The 12,456-nt window shown below is 41.3% G+C and overlaps 1 protein-coding gene across 1 annotated transcript in view; it reads left to right on the forward strand.

Annotated features, from left to right (window-relative positions):
* Positions 1-12,456, forward strand: part of scarb2c (scavenger receptor class B, member 2c) — a 51,721-nt gene that overhangs the window by 31,331 nt on the left and 7,934 nt on the right. Inside the window, exons 9-10 of the mRNA XM_021622581.3 lie at positions 2,575-2,648; positions 10,346-10,397. Coding sequence (XP_021478256.3) covers positions 2,575-2,648; positions 10,346-10,397 — 126 coding nt within the window. The remainder of the gene's footprint in view (positions 1-2,574; positions 2,649-10,345; positions 10,398-12,456) is intronic.

Below are 12,456 nucleotides of genomic sequence, written 5' to 3' on the forward strand. Positions count from 1 at the left end.
TGGAGGGTCATGTCAGGATGAGCCTGCAGGAAGGGTACCACATGAGGGAGGAGGATGTCGTCCCTGTAACGCACAGCGTTGAGATTGACAGCAAGCTCAGTCCGATGATGCTATGACACACCGCCCCAGACCATGACGGACCCTCCACCTCCAGATTGATCCCGCTCCAGAGTACAGGCCTCGGTGTAACGCTCATTCCTTCGACAATAAATGCGAATCCGACCATCACCCCTGGTGAGACAAAACCGCGTCTCATCAGTGAAGAGCACTTTTTGCCAGTCCTGTCTGGTCCAGCGACGGTGGGTTTGTGCCCATAGGCGACGTTGTTGCCGGTGATGTCTGGTGAGGACCTGCCTTACAACAGGCCTACAAGCCCTCAGTCCAGCCTCTCTCAGCCTATTGCGGACAGTCTGAGCATTGATGGAGGGATTGCGCGTTCCTGGTGTAACTCGGGCAGTTGTTGTTGCCATCCTGTACCTGTCCCGCATTTGTGAATTTCGGGTGTACTGATCCTGTGCAGGTGTTGTTACACGTGGTCTGCCACTTCGAAGATGATCAGCTGTCCGTCCTGTCTCCCTGTAGCGCTGTCTTAGGCGTCTTACAGTACAGACATAGCAATTTATTGTCTTGGCCACATCTGCAGTCCTCATGCCTCCTTGCAGCATGCCTAAGGCACGTTCACGCAGATGAGCAGGGACTCTGGGCATCTTTCTTTTGGTGTTTTTCAGTAGAAAGGACTCTTTAGTGTCCTAAGTTTTCATAACTGTGACCATAATTGCCTACCGTCTGTAAGCTGTTAGTGTCTTAACGACCATTCCACAGGTGCATGTTCATTAATTGTTTATGGTTCATTGAACAAGCATGGGAAACAGTGTTCACACCCTTTACAATGAAGGTCTGTGAAGTTATTTGGATATTATTGGGGGGAATTATCTTTGAAAGACAGGGTTCTGAAAAAGGGGATGTTTATTTTGTTGCTGAGTTTATATGTTATTGATATTAGCCCTCCTTGTATATTTAATGGCCAGCCGTACTGCTCTGTTCTGGGCCAACTGGAATTTGTTGTGTATTTCCCTCTTTGCAGCACTTGACCATATAACTGGGCAGTAGTCCAGGTGTGATAAAACTAGGGCCTGTAGGACTTGTTTAGTTGATTGTGATGTCGAGAAAGCAGAGCAGCGCTTTATCACGATCGGACCTATCCCCATCTTAGCAGGTCGAACCTATCCCCATCTTAGCAGGTCGGACCTATCCCCATCTTAGCAGGTCGGACCTATCCCCATCTTAGCAGGTCGGACCTATCCCCATCTTAGCAGCCGTTGCGTCATGTTTTGACCATGTTAGTTTCCAATCTAGATTTACCAAGTTTAGTCCCCTCAACATGCTTAACTGCCACATTATTCATTACAACATTTAGATGGGGTTTAGTGAGTGATTTTTATTTTTCTCCCAAATATAATGCTTATAGTTTTGAAATACATTACATGACCAAAAGTATTTGGACACCAGCTCGTTGAACATCTCATTCCAAAATCATGGGTATTAATATGAAGTTGGTCCCCCCCTTTGCTGCTATAACAGCCTACACTCTTCTAGGTTGGAACTTTACTGCGGGGACTTGCTTCCGTTCAGCCACGAGCATTAGTGAGGTCGGGCACTGATGTTGGGCGATTAGGCCTGGCTTGCAGTCGGTGTTCCAATTAATCCCAAAGGTGTTCGATGGGGTTGGGGTCAGGACTCTGTGCAGGCCAGTCAAGTTCTTCCACACTGATCTGGACAAACCATTTCTGCATGGACCTCGCTTTGTGCACGGGGGCATTGCCATGCTAAATCAGGAAAGGGTCTGTTGCCACAAAGTTGGAAGTACGGAATCGTCTTGAATGTAATTTGACTGTTTCTTCTTTGGTTCATTCACATAAGTTCTCAATTTACAGTATGTTTGTCAGAAGTCTGTGCCTCCAGACTTATTTGTCATTCCTTTTTCCTCGTCCCTCGTCATAAATCCACAGGGATTTAGCAGTTCTAACAGACAGTTTCTTAACAGGTGCATGCTTATCAATAACTGGAAGAAAAATGTGCCATAAATGTGCCATATGGTTGCTTCTCACATGAATCACTACAGAACCTCTGATATGATCTCTTACACTATATTAGGCCTAACCTTTGGAACTTTGGTTTTCATACATATTGCTACCATGTTATGATCACTAGATCCGATGGGTGTTGATACTGCTTTAGAGGACATTTCTGCAGCATTAGTAAATATGTGATCAATACATGTGGATGATTTCATTCATGTGCTGTTTGTAAATACGCTGGTAGGTTGACTGATAACCTGAACCGGGGGATTTCAAACTGAACTGGTTACAGTTTGAAGCTTCTTGATTGGACAGCTTGATATGCTCGACCAGTCAATAGTTAGGTCACCCAGAAAATATACCTCTGTCGACATCACATACATTATCGAGCATTTCACACACGTTATTCAGATACTGACTGTTTGCGTTCAGTGGTCTAATAGAAAAGGCAACCTGAGAAGTAGTATTAATTCATAACCCTGATTTGTTTCCACAGCTTACAGGCATCGTACTTCAGGCTGCTAAGAGACTTCAAGTGAATGTGTTCGTGGAGAAGATTCCTGTGTTTAGGTAAGCAAAGACTATCTCAAACCAAACCATTCCCTAACGGTTATATCTTCACATTTTACTCACACACTTTAATTTGAACAGGTACAATGTGCACCAAAATCATAAGTCTCAGTACACTTGGTAAAATATATTTGTACGATAGTTAGCCAACAGCTAATTTCCGTCTGCAGTTCCCAGGCAGGTGAACACATACAGCGCATTCGGAAAGTATTCAGACCCCTTGATTTTTTTTCCCCACATTTTGTTACGTTACAGCCTTATTCTAAAATTGATTAAATAGTTCCCCCCCCCCCTAATCAATCTACACACAATACCCCATGATGACAAAGCAAAAACAGGATTTGTATAAATGTATAACAGTTTAAAACGCACCAGTTTAAGATTTTAATTTTTGATTACAACGTGATCATAGGCTCCAGTTCAGGGATCTACTAGATTCAACAGCGGAGCTATTATTATTGATGGGGGGGGGGGGTGACAGCAAATTTACCGCAAGAAGCCCAAACGGATATATTTTACTAAAACATAATGTCAAACCTTGCTTACCTTTTTTGTATACGATCACATACAGTATATCTCTCTCTGTCTCTCATGTGTGGGATTACTTTGGAACATATTTCCAAAATGTAAAATCACTTGGAGCTGATTTGCTGGTGTTTTTACAATCTTTTATATCCAACAAATTAAAAAAATAAAGATATAGATTTTGTTAAATAAAATCACCCGCGGGTCGCTAGTTGGGGAACCCGGATGTAGTTGTTTTAACAGAATAGCTGAGCTCAGATTTACTCAAAAGGGCATAGGCCCTCAATGCAGTGTAGGCATAAGCTATAGGGCTAGAGTTTTTTATATTTTGTTCAACTTTTTTTTTATGTATTCAATGGGGTTCACAGTGAGGACGGAACAGAGGTCTGGTACCGAACACCCCCCTAGAAGCCTGCTATCTCCTATCTCAGTGTTCTAAATTGTGTTTTGTGATCCCTCCTGTTTCTCAGATATAATCGCCTGTAAGATATGATAAACAGTTTAATGACATGGTCCGGTACTTTCGTGACTAAGTTTTATTATTATGATGAATATATATATATATAAATATTTTTTTTTATTAAACCTCCTGCGTTTGGCTGTATGTGTCTGTGTATTTCGTACGTGCGTAATCTATGAGCAGAATTACTGGCTTGCCTCGATTAGCCACTAAATCCCTGTTTTGAAAGAGCCTGTTTTCTTGAAGATGTACCATTTTCTCTACAGCCCCCTAGTAATCTTGAGTTCTAGCCAATGAACTTCAGTCCCTCTAATTTGAGTGACAGCAAAAGGCCTGGCCAGCGTTATCCAATGAGGTTACAGGGCAGGCCCAACAGAGGGGGAGAGAGAGACGTGACATAGGAGGCCATTTTCGGGGACCGCTTTTTGCTACTTTCAGAACTACTGGCTGAAAAGTAAACAAAAGTAGCAGAGAATCTCTTTAAATATAAAGTTTTCCTAATCTATTTCTCAGCTTTAAAAAAAATAAATAAAAAAGTGTATTTATTTTGTATAAATCTTTGTGGAGAGAGAAGTGAAACTTGTATGTCAGACGTCCTCATCTGCTGTGGCCCAATTTAGTGATCAGTTACACTGTTTAAACACACTAGTTAGCTAGTTACAGCAGATCCTGTGTGTGAACAAGCATTGTGTGTATGTGTGCGAGCAGTGTGTTGTGTGTCCTTGCCAAGTGCAGTTGCTGCAACAGATGGACTTTTGACAGAGGAGAGGGGGAGGAAGTAAATATATCCCACTAAATATATCCCCGATTACAGAACAGTGTTGGAAACTAATGACTCCAGCCCCCCCCCCCAATGTACAATAAACAACATGTAGGATATTATAAATGCCATATTAGTAGAGGAACAAAATGACCCCATTTTGACCCCAGAAAGACCTCAAAGGAACCTGCAAGGAAGCATTTCATTGGACGATGTATACCATGTGTATCCTGTACTTACTTGAATTTAACCATGAGCATTACTGGTAGGTCTGTGGTTGAGATTGCACTAAGGGGACGTGAGTAAACCAAATTGCCTTTTTAGTCATTTGGCGTTTTCACTGAGTGTGAGCTAACAACCCCACCCACCTATTGACTCTATAGATAAGTCATGTATGCATACCAGAAAGCATACCCAACATTTAACAAGGTGTGGGGTCAGAATGTAGACCCTGGCTGAGTGGTATTTTATTTATATTTTATATATTATATATTTATATTATTTATATATATATATACCAAGTCCCCGTGAAACACCCTCGGCGAGTGGGGTCACGGCCAGGGTCAGTCATTATCAACGGCGACCTTGGAGCAGTTCCTTACTTGACAGATTTCTCATCTTGGCGGCTCTGGGGTTTGAATTCGCCACCTTTCAGTTTACTGGCTCAACACTCTAATCGCTAGGCCTCCCGGCAGGACACCCCCAGCATGCTCATTACACAAGCTTCCTGTAGGTCGTCTCTTCCGACCAGTCTGACCTGTTTTTTTTTACAAAAAACTAAATTACCAATCAATTAAAGTGATTTTCTCCAACCACAATATCAATGCCGACAGTCATCAGACTACAACGTATAGCCTTTAGTAGAGACGGACTGTGCCAAGACTTCCTGAAGAATTGTTAATTACGCTGTTATCATTACTCCATTGGTGACCTTCGGTCAGTCAAAACTCATCAACATCTGACATGGTCACCAGGGTGTGAACAACAGTATTTGTAAGTCTGAAGTGCACTCTGACTCTGCCCTGTACACCCGTACAGGTGCTCTTTCCTCACATCATTGATTGTGATGAGGATTTGATATGCACGTACTGGTTGTATCATCGTGTGGATCCTTGTTAGCTCTGATGGTCCATCAGACCTGGGTTCAATTACATTTTTAAAAAATAATTTTAAAAAAAACATCTTTTAGCATTTAGCTTTTGTTTTAGTCAGCCTGGAGTGCCAGGTGGACATGGTTTACGAACTATTCTATTGGTTCCATTGCACCAGGCAAGCTCAATCAAGCCAAGCTAGTAAAAGGATTGGAAAGGATTTCAAATAGTATTTGAACCCAGGTCTGGTGTCCACCATGCACTCATCTGACCTTATCGTAACCCCTACTTTACTTGTATTTTTCTCATTTGTTCGTCACTAAATTAAGTAAGTAGCTAAAAAATATATATATATTTTAAGACTGAGTTAATTGAGTTTCCATGATGGTTTGTTATAAAAACAAAACATCAGTTTGTTGTTTCCAGTTAGTCCTGCTGGTCTAACTACCACCAGATTTACAGGTTAGTTCAGGTTAAATTCATCGAGTTAGTCCTGCTGGTCTAACTACCACCAGATTTACAGGTTAGTTCAGGTTAAATTCATCGAGTTAGTCCTGCTGGTCTAACTACCACCAGATTTACAGGTTAGTTCAGGTTAAATTCATCGAGTTAGTCCTGCTGGTCTAACTACCACCAGATTTACAGGTTAGTTCAGGTTAAATTCATCGAGTTAGTCCTGCTGGTCTAACTACCACCAGATTTACAGGTTAGTTCAGGTTAAATTCATAGAGTTAGTCCTGCTGGTCTAACTACCACCAGATTTACAGGTTAGTTCAGGTTAAATTCATCGAGTTAGTCCTGCTGGTCTAACTACCACCAGATTTACAGGTTAGTTCAGGTTAAATTCATCGAGTTAGTCCTGCTGGTCTAACTACCACCAGATTTACAGGTTAGTTCAGGTTAAATTCATCGAGTTAGTCCTGCTGGTCTAACTACCACCAGATTTACAGGTTAGTTCAGGTTAAATTCATTGAGTTAGTCCTGCTGGTCTAACTACCACCAGATTTACAGGTTAGTTCAGGTTAAATTCATTGAGTTAGTCCTGCTGGTCTAACTACCACCAGATTTACAGGTTAGTTCAGGTTAAATTCATCGAGTTAGTCCAGCTGGTCTAACTACCACCAGATTTACAGGTTAGTTCAGGTTAAATTCATCGAGTTAGTCCTGCTGGTCTAACTGCCACCAGATTTACAGGTTAGTTCAGGTTAAATTCATCGCGTTAGTCCTGCTGGTCTAACTACCACCAGATTTACAGGTTAGTTCAGGTTAAATTCATAGAGTTAGTCCTGCTGGTCTAACTACCACCAGATTTACAGGTTAGTTCAGGTTAAATTCATCGAGTTAGTCCTGCTGGTCTAACTACCACCAGATTTACAGGTTAGTTCAGGTTAAATTCATCGAGTTAGTCCTGCTGGTCTAACTACCACCAGATTTACAGGTTAGTTCAGGTTAAATTCATCCAATTAGTCCTGCTGGTCTAACTACCACCAGATTTACAGGTTAGTTCAGGTTAAATTCATAGAGTTAGTCCTGCTGGTCTAACTACCACCAGATTTACAGGTTAGTTCAGGTTAAATTCATCGAGTTAGTCCTGCTGGTCTAACTACCACCAGATTTACAGGTTAGTTCAGGTTAAATTCATCGAGTTAGTCCTGCTGGTCTAACTGCCACCAGATTTACAGGTTAGTTCAGGTTAAATTCATCGCGTTAGTCCTGCTGGTCTAACTACCACCAGATTTACAGGTTAGTTCAGGTTAAATTCATAGAGTTAGTCCTGCTGGTCTAACTACCACCAGATTTACAGGTTAGTTCAGGTTAAATTCATCGAGTTAGTCCTGCTGGTCTAACTACCACCAGATTTACAGGTTAGTTCAGGTTAAATTCATCGAGTTAGTTCTGCTGGTCTAACTACCACCAGATTTACAGGTTAGTTCAGGTTAAATTCATCCAATTAGTCCTGCTGGTCTAACTACCACCAGATTTACAGGTTAGTTCAGGTTAAATTCATAGAGTTAGTCCTGCTGGTCTAACTACCACCAGATCTACAGGTTAGTTCAGGTTAAATTCATCGAGTTAGTCCTGCTGGTCTAACTACCACCAGATTTACAGGTTAGTTCAGGTTAAATTCATTGAGTTAGTCCTGCTGGTCTAACTACCACCAGATTTACAGGTTAGTTCAGGTTAAATTCATCGAGTTAGTCCTGCTGGTCTAACTACCACCAGATTTACAGGTTAGTTCAGGTTAAATTCATCGAGTTAGTCCTGCTGGTCTAACTACCACCAGATTTACAGGTTAGTTCAGGTTAAATTCATCGAGTTAGTCCTGCTGGTCTAACTACCACCAGATTTACAGGTTAGTTCAGGTTAAATTCATCGAGTTAGTCCTGCTGGTCTAACTACCACCAGATTTACAGGTTAGTTCAGGTTAAATTCATCGAGTTAGTCCTGCTGGTCTAACTACCACCAGATTTACAGGTTAGTTCAGGTTAAATTCATCGAGTTAGTCCTGCTGGTCTAACTGCCACCAGATTTACAGGTTAGTTCAGGTTAAATTCATCGCGTTAGTCCTGCTGGTCTAACTACCACCAGATTTACAGGTTAGTTCAGGTTAAATTCATCGAGTTAGTCCTGCTGGTCTAACTACCACCAGATTTACAGGTTAGTTCAGGTTAAATTCATCGAGTTAGTCCTGCTGGTCTAACTACCACCAGATTTACAGGTTAGTTCAGGTTAAATTCATCGAGTTAGTCCTGCTGGTCTAACTACCACCAGATTTACAGGTTAGTTCAGGTTAAATTCATCGAGTTAGTCCTGCTGGTCTAACTACCACCAGATTTACAGGTTAGTTCAGGTTAAATTCATCGCGTTAGTCCTGCTGGTCTAACTACCACCAGATTTACAGGTTAGTTCAGGTTAAATTCATCAAGTTAGTCCTGCTGGTCTAACTACCACCAGATTTAAATCAAATCAAAATCAAATCAAATGTATTTATATAGCCCTTCGTACATCAGCTGATATCTCAAAGTGCTGTACAGAAACCCAGCCTAAAACCCCAAACAGCAAGCAATGCAGGTGTAGAAGCATTTACAGGTTAGTTCAGGTGTGTGTGGATCAGTTTCAGTGGTGTCACATACATAGCGCTACTCATCTACTGGTCGGCACATGGAAAATGGGGTATGGAATGGCTTGCTGATGATTGTGATGTTGGCAGGCTTCATCTTGTTCAGAGCACTGACAAACACACCTTACTATAGTAGTGTATTAAGTTTAAAATGTAAATGGCTAACAAGTAGGTTTGGGCGGTATCTAGATTTTCATTTTTCATCCTTCTCTCATCCCGGGATTTACGATATTACCGGCATAATACACAAGGGGGTGCTAAAATCATAAGAAAAGCCCACTGGGCCTCTATTACCAAAATTAGCACAAACTAATAATAGCGAAATCACATAGACACTGTTAGCTAAATGCTAACGAGTGAAAATGAACAAACTAATTGCGAAGACTGGCAAATCCAGCTCATCAAGTTATACAAGCATAGCCAGTGGCTACCGGATGTTATTTTCAGTGATAACTTATCCAGAGCTATTTGACTTCTGGCAGATATCTTTACAGTTACCATTTTTGTCCCGACTAGGTGTTTTCTTCTCCTCCCTTCTTCTCTCTTCTGCTCCGCGTACACATTTATTTATTTTTATTTTTATTTTACCTTTATTTAATTAACTAGGCAAGTCAGTTAAGAACAAATTCTTATTTTCAATGACGGCCTAGGAACAGTGGGTTAACTGCCTGTTCAGGGGCAGAACGACAGATTTGTACCTTGTCAGCTCGGGGATTTGAACTTGCAACCTTCCAGTTACTAGTCCAACGCTCTAACCACTAGGCTACCCTGCCGCCCCGAACACATGCTGCTCTTCCTTCAGAAAATCATGCATCACAACTTTCATTTGCACAATTTACCTTGTTCTCTTTCACTTGTAAATGCCCACGGCCCAACATTTAGTAGTAAGTTGCATATGTGTAGTTTCATCACCTCGTGTGCTGCACCACAGAGACTCTCCGATAGATATAGAACTCTATGGATTCACCAGCTCCCTCTTTCTACCATTGTACTATTTACTAACTAACACGTGACTGGCTCAACTTTACTGGGGGGGAACTTCATAATGTGACTGGTGAAGGTACGCAATCTGCTTTTTCTCCTAAAGGTATTACACAAGTTGACTGCAGGTTTAACTCGCTACAAATCTTCAAATTGTTTTGAAAATCTTCAAAAAGTTTTGAGGGTATTGAAAAACCATCCTGTGGCTTTTCCCAAGTACCACGGTATAACGCCCAAACCTAGTAACAAGCAGGTTCTAAAATTACAACAGAGAAAATGCATTCTGAAAATAGATTTGTATAGTGCGGGAATATAAGTCCATTCTTAAAGTGATTTCATGCAATGATCATACAGGGAAAAATTAAGGGGACGTTACTAAAGTTGAATTTCTCAATTGCTTAAAATTAGGTCAATGTTAGGGGTTAAAGTTCAGGTTGGGGTTAAGGTCCGTTTCAAATCAAATCCAATGTTATTGATCACTTACACACATTTAGCAGATGTTATTGATCACTTACACACATTTAGCAGATGTTATTGATCACTTACACACATTTAGCAGATGTTATTGATCACTTACACACATTTAGCAGATGTTATTGCGGGTGTAGCGAAATACTTGTGTTCCTAGCTCCAACAGTGCAGGTTTAGGTTTTGATGTCGGAATGTCTGTAAGTCACTTCCCTTTTTTCTCACCAGGATCAAACAATGGCTTTAGATTCTAAAGTTGTTCTAACATTTTGTCCTCCATTCTCTTTGCAGCCAAACAGGTGATATCAGGACTCTGGTGTTTCCTGTACTCTATCTCAATGAGGTAAGCTGGGCGTGGTCATTATTTCACGCAATGCATCTACTCTTTACATACATCTTCATTGTGCCTACTGGCAGATTGACAACACCTCTGATGGCCCAGCATATAGCTTCATTTAGTTCAGTTCCCCTTCTGCTGTTGTTTTCAAATATGTTTTGCGGTGTCCACGTTCGTATAATGTATTGATGTTCTTTTTAGTTTGGCATGTGATTTAACTAATTATCTGAATAAGCGATTGTTCCCCACTCGGTCAAAGTTGAAAAAATCCTGATCCAAAAACATAAATAGAATGACACATGGCTCACAACAATGCTGAACATTTTAGATGAGAAAACATGATACATGCTCAGCCAGGAATGTCCTTAAGTCTTACGCCAGTTATCTGGAGCAAAGGTAACTGAATAGCAGACCACTCCTGCATCAGGCTTCATAACATTTGTTATGACCACCTTATGTAGGCCTTAGACACTCTGTCACTTTAGGGAACTAAGAAGGTTCACCATTCGTGCTGTCTCATCAGGGCTAAGAAACATATTTGAACAGAGGGGGTTTTAGGAGGAAGCTTTGAATAGGTCAGTAGCCTACAGAGTAATATGAGAAGAGTGCAGTTGCTGAATTTATGTAGATACGCTAGATTACCAAAAGTATGTTTGTCAAACATCTCATTCCAAAATAATGGGCAGTAATATGAAGTTGGTTACCCCCTTTGCTGCTATAACAGCCTCTACTTTTCTGGGAAGGCTTTCCACTAGATGTTGGAACTTTGCTGCAGGGACTTGTGGGTGATTAGTCGGTGTTACAATTTATCCCAAAGGTGTTCGATGGGGTTGAAATCAGGGCTCTGTTTGGCCAGTCAAGTTCTTCCACAATGATCTCGACAAACCATTTCTGCATGGACCTCGCTTGGTGCATTGTCATGCTGAAACAGGAAAGGGCCTTCCCCAAACTGTTGCCACAAAGTTGGAAGCACAGAATCATCTAGAATGTTATTGTATGCTGTAGTGTTAAGATTTCCCTTCACTGGAACAAGGGGCCTAGCCCGAACAATGTAATAAAGCCCCAGACCATTATTCCTTCTCCACCAAACTTAACAGTTGGCACTATGCATTGGGGCAGGTAGCGTTCTCCTGGCATCCACCAAGCCCAGATTAGTCAAACGTACGTAAGTTTGGGGTCACTTAGAAATGTCCTTGTTTTTTTTTAAAGAAAAGCACATTTAAAATTGATCAGAAATACATTGTCGACATTGTTACTGTTGTAAGTGACTATTCTAGCTGGAAACGGCAGATGTTTTTAATGGAATAGCTACATAGGAGTACAGAGGCCCATTATCAGCAACCATCACTCCTGTGTTCCAATGGAACATTGTTAGCTAATCCAAGTTTATCATTTTTAAAGGCTAATTGATCATTAGAAAACCTGTTTGCAATTATGTTAGCATAGCTGAAAACTGTTGTCCTGATTAAAGATGCAATAAAACTGTCCTTCTTTAGACTAGTTGAGTATCTGGAGCATCAGCATTTGTGGGTTCAATTACAGGCTCAAAATGGCCAGAATCAAAGTCCTTTCTTCTGAAACTCATCAGTCTATTCTTGTTCTGAGAAATGAAGGTTATTCCATGTGAGAAATTGCCAAGAAACTGAAGATCTCATACAACGCTGTGTACTACTCCCTTCACAGAACAGCGCAAACTGTCTCTACCCACAATAGAAAGAGGAGTGGGAGGTGCATAACTGAGCAAGAGGACAAGTACATTAGTGTCTAGTTTGAGAAACAGATGCCTTACAAGTCCTCAACTGGCAGCTTCAATAAATAGTACCCGCAAACACCAGTCTCAACGTAAACAGTGAAGAGGCGACTCCGGGATACTGGCCTTTTAGGCAGAGTTGCAAAGAAAAAGCCATATCTCAGACTGGCCAATAAAAATTCAAGCTTAAGAATGGGCAAAAGAACACAGACACTGGACAGAGGAACTCTGCCTAGAAGGCCAGCATCCCGGAGTCGCCTCTTCACTAGTTTGTTGCGTAGTTACAATGTGTAATCATTGATGTCCCAGGAGCAG

This window comes from Oncorhynchus mykiss, chromosome 12, assembly GCF_057628025.1.
Source record: "Oncorhynchus mykiss isolate SJ-2025 chromosome 12, ASM5762802v1, whole genome shotgun sequence".
NCBI classification, from domain to species: Eukaryota; Metazoa; Chordata; class Actinopteri; order Salmoniformes; family Salmonidae; genus Oncorhynchus; species Oncorhynchus mykiss.